Consider the following 25,115-nt stretch of genomic DNA (forward strand, 5'->3'; position numbering starts at 1 on the left):
AATGCCTCAAACAATGAAGTTATTTTTATCAGTTTGCTAAAGAAATTTGGCTTTTATTAGTCTTCTCCGCTAAGGCAGTCAATTTATTTGAAACAAAAAGTTTCGTTCCACAATATTGGCTAGTTCCAACTGTTCGCTGAATTTCAAATGCATGTTTTCATCTTCTAGCACTTATGGCATCATGCCATAATAAAGAACCAAACATGAGATAATACTGTACTGGTACTCCAAGAAAATTTACATCCCAAAAACTGCAGTGAAAAGCTTGGTATCAGGTTGGGGCTTTTGTTATTGTAAATCTGGACATACGAACGTGCACTTCAAATCGAATTATGCATTTTTGAATGGTGTACGAAATTCCATTGCTATTGGAGTATCCTCAGATGTCCTGTTTCTTTTATGACATAATGTAAGATCTTTTAATACGTTATACCTTCAAATGTATAGGCTTCGAACGTTGTCATACCTGCACACGCACAGTAATGCCTGTTTTCTGGCGCTCCCTGACAACTGCTGAAATGAACCTATTCCTAACAGGTCTCGGGGAAAATATTGTGAATGGTGGTTTGAAAAGCTTTACTTTCAAAGTAAATTTCCTTTTACGCAAGATGAGTTATGTTATGTGTGAGAATGTGCAAGGAATTTCTTAAATCACCTTGTGTTTGACTCTTGTTTAGAACTTGTCACTTTGAGGACCAGCCACTTAGAAGAATTTCGAAGCACAGAAGATCAGGTATCTACGTCATTATTTTAAATAAATATGCAGTGTACTTGTTGCTCCACATCGAAGGTCTTTCAAAAAAAAAACATGTTTAATTTTTTTAAAGCTGGGTTTCGTTTTCTAATACACCTGGAAGTTCTGTGCTGGAATATGAAACGTTAACCATTTAAAGGATTGGTAAGTTTTACAGTTGTGAGGGGAACTATACTGTCACTTAACTCGGAAAAAGTGTATTTTTTAACTGGGAAATCCGGGAATTTTTTCCCTTGTCCATGTATGACCCTGTTATTTAATCATCCCGTGAAAGTAGTATGTCATTATCTTTGTCCACTGGGAGAATTAATAAATCTGGATCTTCTCTAACGGACCAGATAGCTATGCTTTCTACAGAGGAAGTACTAACCCTCCGGGATGGAGCCCAATGCAACACATGTGAAACCTCCTGCCTGATTTCTTCTGCTAGCTCTCAGGAAAGTTATTAATTGCTTGCTCCACAGAGAAAACAAACTCAGTAATTTAAAGGCTCTTTGATGTGGGAGCCAAATTTAGGACTTTCTCTAAAACTGGTAGTATCATCCAAATCTTTTCTTGTGAGGTTAATCACAATACATTGAAGGATGTCTTTATTCAGTGTCGTGGTCAAGAGTAAAGGCCTTAAAATTGTGTGGATTACCTAGCAGCAGCACTCCTGTGGACCCAGTCCAGTACTGCCCTGAACTACAATCCACACATTTCCAAGATACTGCCAGCAGCAGTGATGAAACCTCCAAGTGCAAGTAAAACAAATCTTTGGTTGTAAATCTATTTGTCTGTGAGTAAATGAAATCCATTCCCTTGCCTTGGCAAAACTAACATGTTTTCATTCCTAAAAAATTGCAATTAATGTGTTGGTCAGCACATTGGCAAGTCAAACCAACCAAAATATCTAACATGAAATGTCCACCTCATATATTTTGTAGATACACAGTAGTTTGGTGACAAAAGATCAGAAACGAGTTCTGTATACTCGCTTTAAACTCACCATCAGGTCTTGTGATGTCATCTCCAAACTCACTGTCTCCATGTGCCCATCAACTCCACTCATAAGTCTCCACCGCATGCCACTTAAAAAGTCTGTTGACTGGTACAAGTAAAATCGACTCGTTGCATTCCTGCTACATATGCAGCTGTTTCGGAAGAAATTTATTTCGTATAATCATGATTTAGCCATTCTCAAGTGCAAGTTGATATGTCACAAAATGTCAGACAAGCCTAAATGACAGAAGCAAGTTGTATAACAATGTAATGACTGATCATTTAGCAGTAAATATTGTTCTGTTTGTACAGACGTTTATAGAGATAAAACTTTTTTGAAGACTACTGTAAATTTATTTTAATATTTATTATCTGGTAAGAGAATGTCTTAACAATTACGCTGACGTGCACACACTTTCGAGGTGCTACCAAATCTGTAACAGCAGTACCAGAAAATGTGAAACAAGGATGAAGTGCAGTCTCTAAATGGTGATTAATTACTAAAATAAATTAGAGAAATGAATAACCTACAGACCTCGCTGTTAACCCATAAATGCAAAATTACCATGACCGGATGTCACAGGGATATGAAAGTGAATTTGCTAGGTGCCCAGTTTTTGTTCAATGCAGCACGTACTTTTTACTTGATAGAGGTAGAATAAGCAAGAATACAATCATTTTGTTTCCATTGCACGAAATTTTTGTTTTTTGTTGAAAGTGTGGACAATAGCACAAAATTTATTCCAGGCATAACTCCTCTTTTAATGGAATAAATTTGTAATTATATACTTGGTATCACTTAATTTTTGTCTTACACCCTTCACAGACTCACAAACCACAGCTTCGTTAAAGGCCATCACATCCCAACAATCGGTCATTTTGCCTTGTCAGTGCTACTGTACAGTAGCAAGGTTATGTACTCATCTTCTGTAGTAACAGTAAGTCGCAGATAGCCTTACGTTTCTGCGTGCTTCGGTAAGAGAAAACCAGGTCACAAGTGTGAATGTTTCACTGCACCACAGTTCTCAGACTTGTACTCGCGGAACTACAACGCAAATGAAGGAAACCTCTTAGCACTGACGTATCAGTGGCACTTGGATTTGTGAAGTATGCAACCTGAACATTAGACTGGTGTTCGCTCTGTTCCTGATTTCTGTTGGTGATAAATAGTCTCAAAATGGTTAAGACACCATGGTGTGTTCGTGGATTTGTAGTTTGTGTTACAATATTTCTTTACTGTCAAATCTTTTCAGCGAAAGCTAACAAAACAATTCCATTATCTAATCAGTAAACAGAAAAGTCTCAGATTTTCTGAGGCGGGATATTTTTTTTATTTTTATTTTTTATTTATTTTTATTTTTTTATTTTTTTAAAATGCTAGTTCGCAACTGCCACAATATTTTGGTAACATACTCTGTCATCATCTGGTCCTGTTGACGTACAGAGTTGTTGAATGATGCATAGGTCCACTTAACTATCTTACAGGGCTGAAATAGGAGAAAGTTTCTGATTAAAAAAAACAGGACCCAAACTGATGTATCAGTTGCTGAAGTTACTGGCGTTTTAATGTGTGCCAAAAATTTATGGTAGCCATCATGAGAAGAAACTCACCGATTAAATCACCATACCTATAAAATGTTGCACAGTTATTGCAGGACCGCTTGCAGGTAATTCAGTATTTTTCGCATATTGCCCTACCTTTGATTGGGTTGGAACCAGAAGTGACTCCGAACAATCAGCTGAGGAAACAGATGACTACCTGATTGAAGAGGGGAAACAACAAACAGATGATTACCGATTTTACGTAGGAAAAGATAAACAAACTATTTGTATAAGTGAACTGCTTCCTTCCTCTTTTAAAACTAAGGCCAATAACATCCTAAAAGTTTTGCCAAGTCCAAGAGCAGGTGCTGAAATTATGGAAAAAGAAATTGATGCATTTTACCTATTTGTTACTGATGGGATGATTGACAACATTGTGGAAAATACAAACAGGTACATCCAGAATAGTAAAAGAGCTGAAGTTCAATATTCAAGAGGACGAGACTGCAGACACACCACAAAACCAGAGATGAAGACTCTTTTAGGTGCATTCTATCTAATAGGTATAAAGACAGGAGGACACACGAATTGCTGTGAACTGTGGGATGCAGATGGTGCAGGAATGAATATTTTATGAGCTCTCTTCAGCTATAAGCACTTTTGCTTTCTGCTTTGAACTCTTTGGTTTGACGACCTAGGTACCCAGAATGAAAGAAAACAAAGTGGCAAACTAGCACCTGTGTGGGACTTTCATCAATTAGTCAACAACTGCCTTGCTCAGTTCAATGTCAGCAAGTTCGTCACTATTGACGAGATGTTGCATCCCTTCAGAGGATGCTGCGGATTTGTACACTATATCCCTAATAAGCCTGCAGAATGTGGGCTCAAGATTTATGCCTTGTGTGATGCCAAAACATTTTACACACTTAACTTCAAAATTTACTGTGGCAAACAGATGCCAGGATCCTACCTGAAGTCTAACAAACCTGATGTCATTGTGCAAAGATTAGTGACACCAATTGAGAAAACAAACAGAAATCTTATGACGGACTATTACTACAGTAGCTACCCTCTGGCTGAAAATTTCCTTGGCAAAGGTTTGGCTTTCTTGCAAACCACGAAAAATAATAATAATAATAATAAGAAGAAGAAGAAGAAGCAGGAAGTACTTAAAGAATTGCAAGCAAATAAAACCCAGGATGCCCAGTCATGTCTCTTTGGTTTTCAAGTCGATTTTTGTATGGTGTCAACTATTCATTAAATGAACAAAGCTGTGATTTTTTTTTTTATCAACAATGCTCAGCACAAATGAAATAGATCAAGAGTGAATTTGGACTACAATGCTACCAAAGGTGAAGTAGACACTGTACATCAGATGTGCTCATCCTACAGTACTTCCAGAATAATGCGACAATGGCCACTTGCACATTTCTGCAGACATCTAGATATTGCTGTGATAAATGCAAACATTATTTTCAAATTCAACAATCCTGATAATAAAGAAGGGAGACTAATTTTTTGACACATCTTGCTCTGGACATATTGGAAGAACATTTGAATCAACGAGCATTACTTGAGACTTCCCAAGGATATTCACGCCTTCTTGACCAAGTACAGACATGAAGAAGAGACCAAGGAGCCAACAAAACCTGGAATTTGTTAAATATGTGGCAGACATAAAAACAACAGAACCATGTATCCAATGCAAGAAAAATGTATGCAAGAAACATAGTGTCATTGATACAAAATGTGTGCAATGTGAAAATGAGCTGCAGATGAAAGTTGACTAATTGTCAATCATAAATAGGAGTGGAAGTTTATGAATGCTCCATTTCATAATGTGTTCCCTTGTTACTTTCTTTTTACATGAATCAGTGCATTTGAGTTATATAATTAAAAGAACCATGAAGGCAATAAAGAATATCGGCATGTTATAAATTGCAATGAAAATAATAGAGAATTGTGAAGGCAACAAATACATAAAGATTATTTTTACTTAGGTTAAATATGTAATACTCATTGCAGTGTAAAAGCCACAATGCACCCACTCATGGAAGTATGAAAGGCACGCCCACCGTAGGGTTAATATTAATCGGCTGCATCTTGCATTAAAGCAGGATGTTGCTGACACACACAGCAATGATCAGTTTTACTGCAGAGGTTTCAAGAGGGAATTTCCCAATTTCCAGTTTAGACGGCTGAGATCCGGTGCTTCACCCATCTGCGATAAATTGATCTGTGAAATAACTGCCAGTTGTGGAGCATCCAGATTCTCTGTAATAGCTACAAAAGGACTTCACCTTAGGAAAGCTGAGAAAACTCAGACTTCTTTCTGATTATATGGTATCTATTAATATTCTTAAAGCACTGTAGTAACTATGGCTGTTGATATGCAACAGGTTATGTTCACACTCACTTTTACACACAGTAGCATGTTCTACATGTTTCAACAGTTAAACTACAACTTTTGCATTCATTTGGGAAATTCTACTTTCATGTGTATGTGGCGCAAAGCAGTTGGAGGACGTGGAGGCAACAGGGTTGCATCATGTTTTTAAAAACTGTGTCCACTTAGGTTACACCTGCCAGCTGGAAATATTGTATGACAACTGAGCTGGATAGAATAAGAAGAGGATGGTGCTGCTCCTACTAATGTTTCTAGTAGTTAGAGAATACTAAGATTCCATTAATCTGAAGTTTCTGGTCTCCGGACATTCTCATAGACCTTGTGATTGAAATTTCAGCATTATTGAGAAACGAAAACATGTTTGCAAGGCAGTGGTGCCTAAAGAAATTCACACTTTAGTGAGAACTGCACAGTTACAAAATCCATTTCAAGTGGTGGCATTGGATGAATCTGATTCCTTTGATGTCACCTATGTCGCTGACATGTGTCTAAACACATAATCACTAATTTAAACAAAGAAAACCTTCAGTGAAATGAAATGAAGGGGTTGGAGAGTCATACTATTTTCAAGAAGGGAAAGCTGCAAAATTCAAGAACATACACACCTTCAACAATGATTCGCAGGTAGTATCCGTAAGTGATGTCAAGAAAAAGATTTATTGACAATGCTTGATTACTGGGATCCAAAATATCATGAGTTCTACAAGGGTGTATGTTCTTCCTTAATTTTGCTGTTGTGGGTAACAATGCTTTATATAAATTTTTGATAACACTATTCATGATAATAGTTCAGAACCCAAAACGACGGTGATCATACACAAAAATTAAACAAATAAAGCATTTTAATATTGTATTTACATTTTTCCTTTCTCTGCAAATTTTACATTTTGGCACTTACATCCTTCTTCAAGTCAACCCTTCAATTGTCTGTATTTGGAGAGACCAGTAGAGTTAGGTTTGGGAGATTTATGTGCAGGTGAAAGATGGATGTAATGGGTGTTACTATCATGAAAAAAAGGGGGGGTGATTGAGGTGACATGTTTTAGGATGGACTCAATATTTAATATTATAGTTGCATTTCAGAGATCGCTACGTAATCATAATGTTCATAATTGGATATATTGGACAGATAACAGACCACTTAGTAATGTAGCCTGTTTTATCTCTGTTATTATGGCCAAAGTGTCAGAGCTCTTGAAAGTGACAGGAATGTTTAGGCCTAGATTGGTTGGTAGGTCATGGATGGGTTGGTTGTAGGTGAGGAACTCTTGGAAAGGGGAGACAATATATGACAGTCATTATTTAAATAAGTGGTATAGAAAATGCTTTCCACGGAAGTAGGCTCTTGTCAGGTCTTATAAGGATCCAAAATATAACAATTGGCCTTACATTTTTGTTAAATTATTCCAGTACATCACTCAGAAATGAGAATGTAGTTTGTTTTTAAATACTTGTTGTTTTATCAAAAAGTTTCTCTATTGGGGCATATAGTAAATCCTTGCATAGAGATTAGCGCGTGTAATAAAAACAGTATGAAACACTCTACCCCTTTTGATGTTTAAATAGGTTAACGACATTATTTAGAATATGGAGGGGGTGTTGGGGAGTTGCATGTTTCATCAAATGGTAAACAAGTTTCTGTGAGTTATAGAAAGCAGAGGTGATCAACAAGCTTTAAGAGATTAAGAGAGGTTGGGTGGAATTAGTGGATTCTTTGGTGAGTGGTAGTATGCCCAGATGGAAGCTGCATAAAAGTAGCTCCTGCAGATGGTGGAAAAAATGTTGTCCTAACCATTAGAGAGTATTGATGTTGATATCTGTGATAAGATGCATTAAATTATCCTCGCAGCATGAAGGAGTCTCCTGATGAGACAGGCAGAGGCTTAAAACAACATGAATTAATGAATGTGGGGCATGTTTGGGGGGGGGGGGGGGGGGAGGAGATGTAGTACTAGAGGATGTCGAAAATGAAAAAGGCAGTACTAGAATATAAGCCATTGAGAGAAATGATAGTGGTTAATGGTGGTAAAAAATATGGTTTAGAAGTTACACAATGCCAAAGGAAGAGTAAATAATATATGAATGAGAAGCTACATGCACAAATATATAATCAGAGACCTGAAGTTCGGGGGTATAAGCAACTGATATATCAACATATGAAAGTAAAAGCACTAAATGAAAAGTAAATAGGACTTTGTACAATGGAAACAGAACTTTTGAGTGTTGCAAGTGCTGTATAAATGAAATTCCAGAACTGAAACAACAGTCAAAATATATAAATATGCAACAACACTGGTAGACAAGAAGTGCTGAACAGAGGGATGGGGGGGGGGGGGGGGGGGTATGCAACTGCTGAGATGGGGGTTAGGGGCGTATTGGGAATGGGAAGAGGAGCAAAGTGTAGAAGTAGAGTAATCCTGTTGACAATCACCAAAGCAATGGGGTGAAACATGAGTGATGTTATTGTAATGCTCCACAGTTTGGAGACTGACATGCTTCCATGTGGATAAGTGGCTTGTTGCCATGCATACATAAGGTGCATGATGACTGCAGTGGAATTAGTAGATAAGATGACTGATTTTGAAGCTTGCTCTGTGTTTGATGGTGTACGAGATGTCTTTTGTCGAATAGGTAAATGAAAAGCTGGTATGAGTCCATTTGACTGTATTTCCAATGTAGGTAATTTATAGAACCTGTCTGGCTTAGCAGTAGGTAGTTTATTGGCCTCTGCTTAAAGTTACTTTGTCGCCTTTTGGCTGAAGTAATTATTGGTGCCCTTTAGATTTCACTTTCATTCTCAGTCCCACTTCCCCACCACCACCACCACCCCCACCCCCGCCTTCACCACGCCTACCCCGTAGTGTGGACTGACAGGAAGAATGCCTTAAATAGTGCCTTACTGCATGTTGTGTCCAAAATCACCTGCACATAGTACATTCGTAGTCTTGTACATGCTCTTGAAAGGCAATATAGTGGCCAATCTGACATGACTCCGCAGGGATCACACTGCTCATGTCTGAGCTGCTAGCTTCCTATACTTGCCAAGGAGTAGTTGCTTGTCTTCCTGGCACACCAAGACTCATAACAATGGCCATCACGTGCTGGCATCAGGGCAGACATTTCGCACATGAAATATTTCAGATTGAACCATAACAATGGCATTCTTATCTGGCTGTCTCATTAGACAGATATAGAAGTTTCAATATGGACAGTTATATTCCTACTGCTTTCCATACCCTGGCTGCCCTGTGAAGAGGGATAAGCCAGATTATTTGGAGTGAAACAATTTTTTCAGTTCTTGGTATGTACTGGAACAGGTGGCGATATTTTTAGCGTTATGAAATTATTATTTTTGTGGAACACAATGAGGATAAATTTGGAGTCTCTGAGTCATCAGGAACGATTACTGATTAAAGCCCTCCCTGCCGGACAATCTACAGATTTTGAGGCATTTGAACAAATGAGTGACGTACCAGCAACCATTGCTCCATACAAAGCTTTGAATATTGTCCAAGGAGTCATCGTCCACAAAGATCTTACATTCCAGACAGATGAGGAGCTAGAGGACAATCTCAAAATGGCGAGGCATACAATTTGTACAGCACAAACAAAAATGTCTCGAGGATACAGGCGGTTTCGTTTGAGCCTTTGGAGGAAGTACCCTCTGAGAAAGTTAATCATGGTATATAGCTGTGACAAGAAGCCTTATGTACTGCCACCCATAAGTTGTTTCTGGAGCTCACACTTTGGTCATACGTCATCCTGCTGCACTGCGGACCCAAAGTGCAGAAACTGCAGACTATTGCTCAGCAAAGGTAGTCCTTATGAAAAACTGCAGTTGTACAGAACACCATCCTCCTCATGCAATGGTTTGCCAAGTCTTTAAGAAAAGGTACAAGAATATAAGCCTGTTAACAACCTGTCATAGACTGAACTGCAATAAATAAAAATAAATAAATAATCGTGATGCCTATGTCCTGTTGACATGATAACTAATTATGCAAAAGTCATAGCCATCATCAACCCTCCCGTTCTTTCCCACGGCACACCTCAGTTTTTTCAAAGCAGGTTTCCCACCACCCTATTTTCTTGTGGTTTCAGTGGCACCATATTCTGGAACCACTTGCCACACCCAGCCAGAGAAGGAGCTTCTTCCTCCAGTGGCAGGACTCCCTCTCAGGACCTCTTTCCCCAGAAACCCTCAGACCATAGGCTCAAAGCGAGCCAGGGCAAAGAAACCGCAACCTGCTAGTCCCAGGACGGTCTGTTCATCTGTCCCACACTCCTTGCAGGTCAGCCCCCACAATTATCTCAGCCACTTAAGGTGGTAGGGGAGGAGAAAAATAATAACCTGGAAAGGGTCCTCAGGTGTTCCTGCAGGCAGCAGACCCCACTATGCCACCGGATTCTGAACCAATGTCCATTGATGTGATTTCATCGCCACTAATGACAGGCAGTGATCCTGGGGCATGACTGGTCCTCCTGGCCGTTCACACTTAACTTGGGCAACTGTGATGTCATCAGTCATTATAACTGTAAGAGCTATTACTGTCACCTGCTGAAAGTAAAACTTGTTGCTTCCTCCTCTTTTGCATTTTGTGTAGCTCTATGAGATACTTCACAGGTGACCATTCCCCAATGATCTGCGGTTATAGTGCATTCTGTTAGAACCATGGTAACGATGAGATGGCCTGTACACTGGTCTGTGCAGATGTCAGTTAGTGGATGCCCTTTTGTACCACATTGGAAACAGTAGCGGTGGAGGTGCAAATGATCTCAACGATCACCATTTTCAATATTTATTTACCACCATTTGGGCTACTATTACATCGAGTTGACCACCTTTAGTCAACAAGTTTGCTCCCTTTTCTCCTATTTGGGGATTTCAACGTGTACCACCCTCTGTGGGGGAGTATCACTTCATCTGGTAGAGGCCTTGTGATTGACCAGAATCTTACCAGTTATGATCTGTGTGTGCACAGTAGTGGTACTCCAATCCACTTCAGTGCCAATGGCATCTTCTCAGCTATTGAGCTAGTGATCTCTTTTTGCTACAATGGTCACTACAGATGATTTTTTTTAATGATTACCACTTTTCTGGTGATCCTGTCACTTCTTCCCCTTCACCACATTTCCCTTCCTTTCCCTTCCACGTTGGATGCTTTGAAGAGCTGAATGGCAGTACTAGGTTTTTTCCAAAATTCGTCATTCTAAAAATAAGGGATTGTCTTATATTAATAGATTAAACTGTTGCTGCCAAGCTCAATGTTTCTACAGTGTTCAATAGATTGATGTAGGGGTTGTCTTATATGTACCGTTGAAGCTTTGGCTATTGATGTTTCATACAAATTTATTGTGAAGAATTCCAAAGGTCATGGGTTATAGGATAATACTTTCGTTCAGATACACTCAATATTTCCTGATAAGCCAAAGCACTCGACAGTATCGATCTTGCTTGAACAATCACTTGATATTTTACTCGTGGCACTGGTGCAACAGGTATGTAATAAATTGTGAACTAGCCACTACAACAATCCAATGCTCTGTGTAAACAATTAACAATTTTGGTGAAACACAAGAGGAAATAGCATTAAATTCTATCTGATTAGAAACTTTTGTTGTTTTTGAACAGGTTTGCAATAAAAACTCTCTCACATGTATGGATACCATACACATACATTTATACTGCTTTTTAAGTGAAGGTAACATACCAAGGCAAAAAACTTGTCCTTCAAAAACCATTACTTCATTATGAACTTAATTCAATATTTCATATGATTATGAGAAACAAATGACTTAAGAAGTGGGTTGCAAATGAAAAATTCAGTTGCAATTCATGTATCAGAATACCAGGCTAAATGTTACCAGCTTTTAATCAGCTGTAGAACAAGATGGTGGCATTCAGATGAAACAACAAAGAAAGTGGAAGAATAAAATACAGCAGAAAGAACTGTTGTGGAGACAGTATCAATAGACGTCACTAGATAACAGAATGAGCGAAAGTTTGAGAATTGGAATGAATCATGATTACAATCTTTTATTTATGTATTATTTACTGTTGTTACACATGGCCGTGCCTAGAAGATATTTCCATCTGTGTTTCACTGTTGCTCAAGCACTGCACTACAGAAGGCCTGGAGGGGGAACAGTGACACCAGCTTGCTGAGAACTATCATGAGGGTGGGGAGGGGAACTGAGAGCGGGCAGCAAATTTTGTGTGGGAATCTATACTGCGTATTTTGGTCTTTTGTAACCATTTTGAAACTGCAGTTTGCATGAATCCATTTGTACTTGGAATTGAAGTGACTTTAAAAATGGACGAATACTCAACAATAGCAGACATTTCTGAAGAGAATGCTAACAGTCTAGATTGGAGCCAGTGACATACTTATGGTTTCCCGCAGCATTGTCGTAGATATTCACTTTGAGGGATGATGGGAACAACAGGGTGTGTGTCAGGTGCGATTCTACACAGCCAATGAGAGAGCGGTGGGCGGATCATATGTTTTTGTAGCAAAAGACATTGTAACATTCTCAAATCAATATAGAAATGAAACCTGCAATGTGGTCAGAAAAAAAAGAAATCTCAGTGTATTTGGAAGAACCACTAAATATTAACAACAAAGAAACAAGTTTCAAAGCTATCCTGTTAGGATGCTTACTAAAAATAATGGTGCCAGAGGCAACAGGCTAAACAAAAAAATACAGTGAAGATAAAAATTAATGTAAACAATTTCTTTTTGTTCATTTTATTCCTCCTCATATTATCAAATCATAGACAATAAATAAATTGCACGAGTTTAGAGTATGTGTGATGTTAACATTTTAGGCAGATAACTAACGTCAATAAAAGTTTTGATAGTTGGAACATGTTCAAAAATAAATTTTTCTGGAGGAGTCTCTTAAAAGGAGTGTGGTCATCTTAGGTTGATGGTTGTCTTGTACTTGAGTAAATGTGATAGTGCTGGTAGCACTATGACCCCTCCTTGGGAACAGTGTCTTCTACTCCCAGGTATGAGACAAACTTCATAGTCTTCTGGGCCACCAAAGGCCGACTGTTTCAGGTCTTGCCATTCAGCAGGGTTTTTTGTACCCGGCAACCTTTCTCATGCAGAAATGCCAAGTTGAAGACATCTTATGTTTTACCCGGTAACAAACCTGTAATCATTCTTTCACTGACAGGGAACTGATGCAAATTGTTGCCTCGTCTCATGATAAGACCCCAGTTCTTACGATAGACCATTTTAATTTTATTTCCAGGGTACATCTACTCAATCTTCAACCATATCTGGCTAAGAGTAGTTTTCTTTGACAACAGCAAGATGGTATCGCCATCCCTATCATGAAGCCAGGCAGAAACTCGATGTTACCATTCCATGGCCCTTCCTGACCCAAATATCTGCTTGGGTACCCAGTGCTTGGATGTTCTTGCACAGTCCCAGTTTTTGGGCCTCTTTTTTGCTAAAAATCGGACTTGGCTGCCCCATATTCTTCATCTAAATACTAGTTGCAAGCAGGAGTTTAATACTCTCTGCATCCTTGCCCAACCCACTATAAGATGCGGTTATTGCTACTTTTCCTTATTTACTGGAACCTAGTCATCTCAGAACAAATCTACCATATTTTCATCTCTAAATCGGCCATATTTAAACCGTAGTTTTATTTTATGCAACAAGCTACATCCACATTGTCATTCCAGAACCTTACAGAGCGTAGCTTACGTCTTGGCAGAATGGTACCTCCTTCTGGCTCTCTGGGCTAAGCAGGGTTTTTTGGATTCTTGACCCTCAGTATTGTCGGATGATTCCCAGACAATTTAACTGGTTCTCGATTTTTGTCAGGTAAAGGGGATTTTTATTGTCAGATAAAACATTTTAAACCATGTATGGAGCAGGGGGTGGGGCATTAAGGTTGGGCATCTTCCCCCACATGATGGGTGTTAGGGGACCCCTCTACCCTCCCTCTTTTGCAGCAAGCTCTGTCATCTCTTTTTTATTGTTTTAATTGCTTTTAGATGTGGTTAGCCCTTTTCTCTGATGTATCCTATTATCGATAGTAGGGATGGTATTTCGATGAACAGTGAGTGCTATTCCCTTCTTTGTAACAGTTGGGGGGTGGGACAGCTGCAGGAGGAGGGACTGTCCCCGTCGTGTGCAGTGCCCATGAGCCTACTCGCCTGCTGACTTGATCATTTCTCACCATGATTTTCTGTCATCAGTTCAACTGATGTTCATTGCATTTTTTGTCTTCCAACTTCCATTCACCATCCAGAGGCAGTGTTGAGCAGCAGACTGGCACATGTAAAAGTAGACTGTGGTAAAATATCAGATTTTGGGCAAAGCCATATTTTACAGCAGTCTTGAAGTCTACTTTTAAATGTGCTGGTCTACTGTCTGATGCCTCCTCGATGTGGTGAATAGCATTATGCTCTAAATTGTATTGTTCATCTAGAATTTGCAGAGGTGACAATATATGTAATTAAAACTGTGAAGTCTGTTGCTGATAACTCGACTGAAAACCCAAAAACTGGTAATCAGTTAACGTTTTCTGATAAGCCTACAAACGGTTATGAGGGCTCTTTTGGGCATGAGTGAATCCAGTGAAGTGGTAGTATAAATGTTGTAGACAAAATTGATGTGTTCAAACAGCACAAGTGTGATGTCAGGATGTAATTGCAGTACTTAAATTTTTAAATTGTGTAATTTAGTTCCTTAAATTATGTAATAAATTTCTTAGAAACCAAGTAGTTTGTAATGTGAGAATACCGATGTTACAGAGAGAGGATGAAAATGGCTGTGATAGTGCAAAGGTAGCTCTGCAGTCCTTTCAACAGTCTTCCATCTTGCATCTTTTTTAATAAGCCAGTGAGACAGTAAGATTTGTACAACTAAGTAAATCAGTGTTTTATATTTTTCAGCAAGATGTGTGTGGTTTTTTTTTAACTGATAACTTGCTGAATAATTTGCCCTTTTCTGTGAGTGGGGTTCGAATATAAGCATTGGAATTAATATTATTCTCTTTTTTTTCTGATTAGGGTGTCTTAGGTTTTGTAGATTATCAGTCAATATTTCGAGGTGTAATTAAGTTGAGATTTTATTTTGGAGTCTCTGTTTACAGCATGAAACAAAAATCCCCTCTGAAAAGCATTCCGTGCAGATTGAAATGTAATGTGGCCTTTTGAATCCTCCTCATTGAAGTTGTAGCAAGTATTTTTGTGCCTTTTATACTATATGGTGTATATATTACTGTTGGTAGAAGTCATTCATAGTTGGTTTGCTGTTTTCAAAGTTGAAAGACTGAAACATTAAAATGTTATGCCACATCCTTGTTACTGGTTAGTAACTGTTGAAATTCATGTCTTCTTTATAACTAGTTTATGACTTCCTTCTCCTCCTTCTCCTTCTTGTAGATAAGACATTTGCGTAGTACATACGATTCATAGTAATAGGACATGTATTTTTGTATTGTTTTAATGAATATGTACTGGTTAAGTATCTGCTGTGTAAATCTTCTTAAGCTTGTAATGTGCTCCACTATTTCTGATATCAGAATACTTTTTTCGAAGTCGTGCCTCTTCAGTGAGTAAGCAATGTCGGACACAAAATTTCAAATTGTAATTTTGGTATTAAGAAAAATTTAATGAAGAGTATTGCATATGTATTTTGAACAACAGAAAAAATCCAGGATGCAATAATAACAGTATTATGAAAAGGATAGTTGCTACTCACCATATAGCAGAGATGCTGGGGTCGCAGGTAGACACAGCAAGAAGACTGTCAAACAAAACTTTCTGCCAGACAGGCCCTCATCAGAAAACACACACACACACACACACACACACACACACACACGACCTGGGTGCAGATGTAAAAGTTTCAAGGTTGTTCCCATTGGCCATCACACATTCATGTGGAATGTTCTATAGTGGAGTCCACTAAATCTTGTGGAGCAACCGAGTATCCTTATGAATAAACAAACACTATTCACATGCAGGTTACAAAAATGACAACATGTCACATTGAACACTCCAGGATTTCAGCCATTGGCTGTTAATAACTAATATTATAAGCTTTTTCAAAAGTATAATAAACAGCTTCGTAAAATCATTGGACAATATGTCAAGGCATTGAATATTGTAGTAGGAGTAATTCGTGTGTCTATTGTGGACCCACACTTTTTACTTTAAATGCAAGTCTTTCTCCAGATTTTTATAGAGCTCCATATAAAGCAGTAAATAACAACAATCTCAAATCTATTGAGGAGGACCGCATGGCAAAATTAGTCAGACTTAAATTTTCTATTGTTGGTGATGTTCCAGAGGAATATAAATGTTTTACACATGTCAAATATCCACTCTTGAAAAGTGTCTCAATGAAACTCTTTAAAATCAAGGTTTTGAGTAATTTTGTAAATAACATAAGCACCCTAGTTAAATGATATTTTGTACGGTTCAGTTATTTCATTGGATTGCACTTGAATTTCATAGTATTTTACTTAGCTGAAATGTACCTTCATAGATTCTTCCCAGCTCCCTTTGAAGTTTGAAGATTTGCCCCTTCCACTTCATTTCAAATTATTATATTCACAGTACACAATTTTGTTGTTGCAGGGAAAAGAAGAGAGAAAAAGAAAGAGATGAGCTGTGGAAAAGGCTTGCAGAACTGGAGGTGAATAATAAAGTAAAAAAGAAATAACCCTAACATGATTAAGTGATGTACTATAAAGAAGAATCATAGAACTTTATTTGCTGTTATATTTGTTGTGTGATGAACGTGTGTGGTGACCAGACTAAAAGCTCTCGGTGATTGTCAGTGTTAGTCTGGTAGAGCAAATGGGAAAAGCAGCAGCCAGATTGGTGCTAAGCTAAATTTGTAAGAATGTGATTACTTCAGCTTCTAACTTGTCTTGAGAGTTGGGAACATGATGTCAGAAGCTAGAAGCAGCAAGACTGGGCGGGCGGGATTATTGTTCACCTCTGTGTGTACCTCCAAACCCAGATAATTCTTAGCAGATAAACTGAATATTGATGTGCATCCACCAAGTGCTACTGTTCTGCACAAATTGTTGGCATTTCCACTGACTGAAATCTTAATAAATATTAAATATATTTGATGAGATATTGTATAGCATGTATACATTTAAAAATGCCTCAGAAAATAAATCTGCAACAAAATTAATGTGTAAATCAAAAGTTTTATTTAAGTGTGCTTGTAGGCAAGTTGTTTACTTTTCAGATGATTGTAAATTCATCAGTGCTTCTCCTTTCTGTTTAAAGTTCTGTTTTCTGATTTTTTTCCCCCTAAAATCCAAATAGTCAAAGTTTCACTGTTTATTTTTGTGATGTTGGAGTAGATATTTATGGTAATACAACATTAAAGAAAACAGTTTTTGCCTATATGACCTGTCAGTCTTTTATAAAAGATATCAACTGAGCCTTCGGATGTGTGGAGCAGGCTTTGGGTGCCCCTTTTTTTATTTCTGAAATGAATTCTTTCACATTTTTCCATTCCCTCCCCCTAAAAAATAACTTTGTGTGAAACATTACCTGCCAACATCACTTTGAAATAGTAACATTTGTAAATGATCAGAATTTTGTAAGTGCTAATTGTTTTTGGAAAAGAGAGTGGTTGACTGCACATTATTTATTTATTTATTTATTTTGAAGAGCTGAATTTGTAAGGTAATATTGGACAATTTTTTCCAGTCTGCTGCTGAGTGACTGTAATGTCATAGTATTAGCAATCACATTGTTGTTCAAATATTAAAAAAGTATATATGTATATTCCACAAAAGAACTGTATTCATCAGTCACCTAGTTGTTGGACACTTATTAGTTTAATAAAGAAATGCTTAATGTTTTACTGGAATTGTTCTGTCATTCTGTAATATTATCAATTCCAGAATTGTGTATGAGGCTTGAACAGATGCTAGCATTATGTGGATTCTCATAATTGTTTTATAGTGGTCGCAAAATGAAATTTAAGCTGTTTTTAGAGTTCACAGGATAATTTTAGGTTATGTTTTCTTGTAATATAATGATTTATTATTCTTGTTTTCTTTTTCTTTTGTAAAAATTTCACTTTATCATTGTTCAGTATACCAGTAGCAGGTAATGTTTATTCTGTTGAGCAGGATAAAACATTTCGAGGCAGGACCTCTTTGATGTTAGTTATGCTTAAAATAGCATTCCAATCGAATAATGGAATTCACAAACCCGTCACGCCCTGCTCTTTGTAGCAATGAATAAATGGTATTTGTGCAGATACATTGAAAGTGATTCAGAAAATTTGGGATCATTTATATGCTTTTGATTTCATGAGGGATAACATTTGTTAATCTAAACAGATATGTGTCGGTATTTATTATGCAAAGACTGATGAAAGGGTTACAGTAAGCAGTAATGAAAGTTGTCGAGCTCCTGTCAGTCAGGCTTCTTATTGTGCCAGAGCCCACGAATGTTACTAAAAATGGGCAAATTTATCAGAATTTAATCATTAGTCTTAGAAATAACAAATTATAACAGATGCTACTGATACTGCCATTTGCAAAAGCAAAGCTATCAGTCTCACACTGTAAAAGGGTGCACGCAGTAGTCATGTTTAGGCAGCAGCCCCATACATTATACATGTGTAGGTGTGGGTTTAACAATTTCACTTGATTATTGTAATACATAAGTATCATGATTCTTCTCAAGTGCATTGCTTTTTGTTCAGCTTCTAGTGTCCAAACATGGTTTTATTCCAAATTAGAAAAAATAAAAATTTCATGTGCTTTTTCTTGACCATATCTTTGATACTTGAACACTATTTTGTGGGAAACATCATGTGATTGATCATGCATTCAGTTTTCACATGCCATGGTATAGGACAAACACTTTTCAATTATGAACTGAGAGAAGTTGTCAAAAAAAGTAAATTCTGCAATTACTAAACCAGATTGTGTCTTCTAACTCTTCAGGAATGATTTGCACTTGTTGAGTAGCCAAAGATGATAGAACAAAACAAAAAAAAATGGTTATGTGAAAGATTTCTATGAATTAAAACAGCTGCTAACATGATACTTACATTTTCAGTTAATAAAAACCAATTCTTATTTGTGAGCAGTGTCAATATGTAAACAGTTTGATAGTGCATAATATTTGTACCTATCAATCTACCTTAATTTCCATTGTATATGTAATAGAGTTAAATATCATACATAAACATAATTTTATACATAATTTTGCTGTGGCATTATTTAAAAACATGGCGGCATAGGCACCTACCCAAGGGCCCCCCCCCTGTTTACGCCTTAATATTAACTACCCCCCCCCCTCCCTCCCCCCCCCCCCCCCCTGCCCCAAAGACCCCAAATGACCCCAATGTAAGACACAAAGCATGTTCTGTTGTTTGAAACAACAGAATATCTTCCATTTGGCTCCTGTTTCTCTTCTTATTTTCACCACTAGACAGGTTGAGTTAGAACTGCTCTTTTCTTTTCTTTTTTTCTCCCTCTTTTTATAAATGTTGTGATTCTCACTGCAATTTACACATCGTCAGTTTCTTATTTATTGTCCCCTTCGTACAGGGATGTGTAAGATACCATGTGTAAGATACCATGTTGATGATGACTGAATTATCAGATACAGAAAAACTGAGGAAACCAGCATGTCAGCCATGTTCAATAAGAGGGAAATTAATGGACCTGTAATATGTGAGGTCTGGTTTTGACCATGAAGTGACTCTGTCAACAACAATCATTTCAGCACTCTTATGTGCTGGCAAATACCTTGTCTTTTTTGGGTAGAGCTCTAGAGCATTTGGTTTGAGAGAGAGAGAGAGAGAGAGAGAGAGAGAGAGAGAGAGAGAGAGAGAGAGAGAGAGAGAGTGTGTTTTTGCATGCTCAGTTATTCCCATCATTGGTTTTATTGCCTCATTTTATAGTTGCTATGTGTATAGTTCTAAAAATATGTTCCTACAAAATTCCTGTACAGAAAAGATGTTCTAAAAATCTGAAAATTCAAAGTGACTGATGAGATTGCAGGTTTTATCTTTTGATAAAAAGGAGAAACTTTTGGCTTTGATATGACAAGAGTCCCAGTTCATAAACAGAATGTACCTTTTGGTAATGTAACAGTTTGATTTTGTAAATGATGCGATTATGCATTTGTAAACTATTCCCATGCACAGTGAACCATACATTCTGAAGGCCAGTGGAAGTTTATAAAGTATGTGAGCCTGTACTGTGAAATGTGATAAATGTTAATGGGACAATTTTGTCACAGAGCAAAACCAGAGATTTATCATGAGTACTATATAGATTTTTTTGACATTTCACATTACAAGGCATTAAAGAAATCGCAAAACATATGGTGTATTTTGTTGTAATTTGCTGTGATTCATATTTTTGTGATGATCACAAAACTTCCGCACATACGTATTTGTGTGTGTGTGAGAGAGAGAGAGAGAGAATTAAAGTGTGCTTGTACACACAAATTTTGTTTTGTGTATCTGTTGTATTAAAGTGAATTACAGAAATCACATGTTTTAAAGTTGTCTCCAGGATTTAACAACAGTTATTAACTCATGAGTAATAATGATGTGTATGTATTTTACTTCTGAATTTGTTGAATGTTTTTATTGTGTGCATGCAAGGATGTAAGAATTCAACTCGTTTTTGCTTTGTGAGACTGTAATAATTGTGTTCTGTAATGAGGAAGAGTCATTCTTGCACATAATGTCATTTCTTAGTTTTAATACCTCCACAGTGCTGTTTACTAACTTTATATACAGCTGATTGAAACCTGAATGCATGTTGTCACATGTTTACTATGGGCGTTAAAATACTGCCATTCTGTAGACTCGTGTCAACTGAAGCTAATAAATGTTGACACATTTACCCAACTATTCTGTGCCAAATCACAGATGACCATATATATCAGTTACTTTGCATAACATAGGATAATTCATACTTGATTTAAATTTTTGTATGCTGTATTTACTTAGACCTCAGCTGGTACAAATTAAATGTTGAAATGTCTACATGGTTGCCTAAAAAAAGGGACAGAAGGAGAAAGGGAGAAAGAGAGGATATATATATATATATATATATATATATATATATATATATATATATATATATATATATATATATGGGTAAAAGAATGCATTTTTAAGGAATTGAGTGCTGCGGAGGTGATGTACATCAGTAATTTCTTGACTGTTTATATGCCACATCCCTTTTGTAGAGAAGTGAGATGTACCTAAATAATGTGTAATTGAAGAAAGTTGTCTTTCTCAGGACATTTCCACATAAACAGAACTTGTTACAGAAGCAAAACAACAACTAGTGCTGTTAATCCACTTTCTCGCCATTGTTGCATGTTAGAAACCCTACCCCCAGATCCAGCAGTGTTATTTTATATGTAAATAATGTGCATCAGTGAGAACATATACTTTCCCATTTCTTCCCTCCAGATTTGAGAAGTAACGGATCTGATGGAAAATGCCTTTTATAGGAATCTGAAGTGTCATGGAAACTATTAGTATGTATATTGCATTGAAACCAAATTTTAAATGAATAAAGAGTTGCAACTTGTGCTGTATAGTGTGTTTGTAATCATCTCAACCAAAGATATTCTTCCAAAACATTTATCATTCCTCACAGCTGCAGTTACACAAATTCCCATTTTGTCCAGATCTGTAGCTAACTTTAGAATATTCAATTTCTTTTTCTGTCAATAACATATTATATATGTGCTGTGTAACTGCTGCCATTTTAACAGGTTTTTATTGGCTAATAAGGCTATACATTCCAGAGAAGTTTTTCATGTGGGGGAAACAAATTTTATACACATGCAAAAAGTAAACAAAGAAACTTACCTTTTTTACCAGTCACAGGTAGAACTGACTGCTTGACTACTGTTGGCAAAGTCGTTATCATGTGAGCCAATATAAATGTGGCCCAAATCATATTTATCTGCCTCTGATATAATTATACACTGTCAAGTCACATTAATGCTACCACCTGTCAAAACCCGTAATAATCACCTTCTATAGTGCGGACGTGCAGGAAGTGTGTCAGTGAGCTTCAAGAAGACCGAAAGACATTGTGGAACCCAACCGACTCAAGTTCCATTACCAGCTGTGCAGTGAGAACAGTGTGGTCAAGGTGGCTCCACAGACACTCAATCGGGTTTCAATCAGGGGAGTCTGGTGGCCGGGGGATAATGGTATACTCATTTCGGTTTTTTTCGAACTGCAGACATACACTGCAAGCTGTGTGACATATTGTTTGTCCTGCTAGTAGATGCCATCATGTAGAGGAAAAACAAATGTCGTGTAGGGGTGGATATGGTCCCCAAGGATAGATGGGATACTTTTGTTGATCCATTGTGCATTCCAGAATGACAAGATCACCCAGGAAATGCCATGAAAACATTCCCCAGACCATGACGTTCCTTCCTCAGGCTTGGATGCTTTCGACAATTAAGGCATTCAGCACATAGCAATGATAGTGGTATACATAATGTGATATGGTGTCCGGTAATTGGCTGTACTTGGAGTTAACTGTAATAGTATTTTTAGACTGTTTTTTTTTTTTTTTTTTTTTTTTTTTTTTTTTTTTTTTTTTTTTTTTTTTTTTTTTTTTTGTGTGTGGGTTAGGCCACTATTGTTTTGGTACACCTGGCTGTAATACACAAAATGTTTGGAATAGGCCGTTATTGCTTTACACACTGTAGTCAAACAAACATTGGACAAGATACACATGAGGCATTAATGTTCATCATCCGTATCATCATTTACAGGGATGGTGTCGCCACATGGCTGTGCAGATGTCTTCAAGTTACGGTAATAACCATTGTACACCAGGGGTACAAATTGCAGCAAGGTCATTAAATTGGTCTTTTTCAATTTGCTAATAGCGTGTCCATTAGGATATAGTACGTCCAGAGTCTCAATTAGTTTCAACCCTCGTTTAGTAAAACTGACGTCGGCAAATGGGACATCTGGCTCATTGTAGTACTTACAAAACATATGGGGAGATGATGCTTTATACTGAAGCCACCGAATATGGAACCATTGCACCCTGGTATTTTGTGTAGACACTACAGTTACATATGTTTCTTTCTAAACGTACTGTTGACATGAAATCATTCCTTGTCATCAGTATAGCAGTGAAGGGTTGTTGTTTTCATGCAGTGATAATGACATCCAATCAGAGGGTGTGTATATGTTCGGGTGAAATTTCCTGTTCGCCGTGATGATACCGAAGTCCTGGTCACATGGTAGGTATGAATGCCCACTGGCTAGGAATTTATGGTGGATTACTTCTGGTGTGAAGTCTGCATATAGAACCACAATTTGACACAGTAAGGCCATTTTTATATTCTGATTTTGCCCGCCACATTGATCTGCGGACATAATCAGTTGCTTTGTTTGGACATTGTGTTTAATGTAATGCATGAGACATGATCCAATTTCTTGCGGTCCTCGGGATGCTTTGCCCTCACTCCATACATACATGTTAGCTTTCTTGGTACATTGGTTGCATATTCCAAGGCAGTATGTCCACAATTGCTGCTTGTAGTAACAGGTACCTGTCGTAAGTACCGGTGTCGGTAAAGTCATCATCAAATCAAAGGCAATCACGGTCATATCGTTCTCCTAATTACTCCCTTTTACTGCAACATGATGCATTCCCGTCTGCATGCTTCGGCCTTTCGTTGATGTAACATTCTTTCACATTCCCATTTACCCTTCTCCTCCACGGTGTCAGCTGCAGCATGTTTGATGTTATAGAGGTCACATTTATGGCAGGAATCATTTACAGGGAGATGAGAGGGCAGATTAAATGTTGTATTAAGTATCTGGCCAGACATGTAGTACGAGACCAGATCATCATGCTCGGCTTTATATAAATGGTATAATTCCCCATGCTCAGGTCTGGTGACAAATACTTCTGATCCACTGTTTCATTCATTCGTGCATAATGGCTCCGATATGCTGGAAACCATTTTATGCAGTTCTCTACCCTAACCGTCTTTGCTATTGGTGTTTAGTTTTTAGCAGCTCATGTGCCTTGCTTATTGATGGGTGGGGTTTGGTGCTGCACTTTGTACGAGAGAACTCTTGTAATCCTACCAATTGATATCTCAAAATGTTCTTAAAGAATGTTCTACAGTTCTTCACATCCACTCCCTCTTCATTCTGGAAATGGTATAGGCATGTTGTTACTCGTAGCAACACTGTAGTACTAGAACAACACGCGCGTGCCATAGGAATTACCTTCGGCATAGCAAAAATGTATGCCGACTCCAAGTCAAAACTACCTAATGCATAGAACAATTAAAATAGATGTTGCTGGTGTTCAAGTGAAAAATGTCGACCACATTCCTTCTGACAAGTGTGTGCTCCGAGGTGGGACATTTCTTTTACACTACGTTTCCCTTCATGTTAATGTCTTCTTCACCTTTTGATTGGTTTTCTTTTCAAATGTTCCATGACCACAGGTGTGCACTCTGGACCCGTTTTCTTCCTCATTGCGGTGCAATTAACGGTACCAGTACTACGATCCCCCTCTGATATGTTGATGGTTGACGTGGGTTGTGTGGTATCCTTCGATGTACTGGGTAGATTGGGCTCTGCTAACATGACGTGTAACTCATCAGCTGTACCATTTACATGCTGGCTGAATCGGCCAGGTGCACATCCATGTCTGAGGCATCAGTAGTAGTGTCCGATCCAAATGGGTCTGAAATGAAAATGTTCCTGAACTGCACCCGTGTCCATATCAAATCATATGAGTCCAACAATGGAACATAACACCATCCTTACCTCGCAATGCGGATTCGGCCACTGGGGCTGCTGTACATGTCGTTCTGTAGTACACACACACTAATGACCATTCAGCAGTGTGTTGACCACAGTACTGTGAGTCTATACTGCAGCTGTGTTCTCCACCAGCCGTCACATGCTGTATGACATATGGTACACTGTCCCACCGGCCTACTCGCTATGCATACGTGGCGCAATAGTGGCCTATGTGGCATACTGTTTCATATGGCACTGCACAGTGCACAAACAATATCTGATGCTGCCACATTCTCCATGGTGTCAAAATACATGTCGGGCGATTGTAGGATGTAATGGTAGGGCGTAAAGTGATGTTCTGTGTGAATATCTCATTTTTTCCAAAAATGTGTGTTGGGCCACTATTGCGCTGATAGCCTCAATTGTTGCAGGATGTCTGCTTTCAGACTTCATCTGTCATCTGAAAAGGCCACCTGCTGCCTCTCAGTGGACATCTAGTTGTATTAGTGTTCAAATTTCAGCCTATGTTGCCAATTAATAGCAGTCAACATGGGTGCATGAATCAGGAGCATGTTGTGATGACCCATATGCAGTAACAGGGTGTGTCATTTTAGAGGACAAAAATAAAATTTCGTTATCT

The 25,115-nt window shown here is 37.9% G+C and overlaps 1 protein-coding gene across 2 annotated transcripts in view; it reads left to right on the forward strand.

The window, feature by feature from the left end:
- The window catches only part of LOC124601423 (serine/threonine-protein phosphatase 2A 56 kDa regulatory subunit epsilon isoform), a 291,150-nt gene extending 274,281 nt beyond the window's left edge, over positions 1-16,869 (forward strand). For both annotated transcript variants that reach the window (XM_047136244.1, XM_047136243.1), the window contains one exon: positions 16,294-16,869. Coding sequence is in view for 1 of the 2 variants with exons in the window: in XM_047136243.1 (XP_046992199.1) it covers positions 16,294-16,378 (85 nt within the window). In the remaining variant the exon portion in view is untranslated. The remainder of the gene's footprint in view (positions 1-16,293) is intronic.
- The last annotated feature ends 8,246 nt before the right edge of the window (positions 16,870-25,115 follow it).

The sequence above is a fragment of the Schistocerca americana genome, chromosome 1 (assembly GCF_021461395.2).
Source record: "Schistocerca americana isolate TAMUIC-IGC-003095 chromosome 1, iqSchAmer2.1, whole genome shotgun sequence".
In the NCBI taxonomy this organism is placed as follows: Eukaryota; Metazoa; Arthropoda; class Insecta; order Orthoptera; family Acrididae; genus Schistocerca; species Schistocerca americana.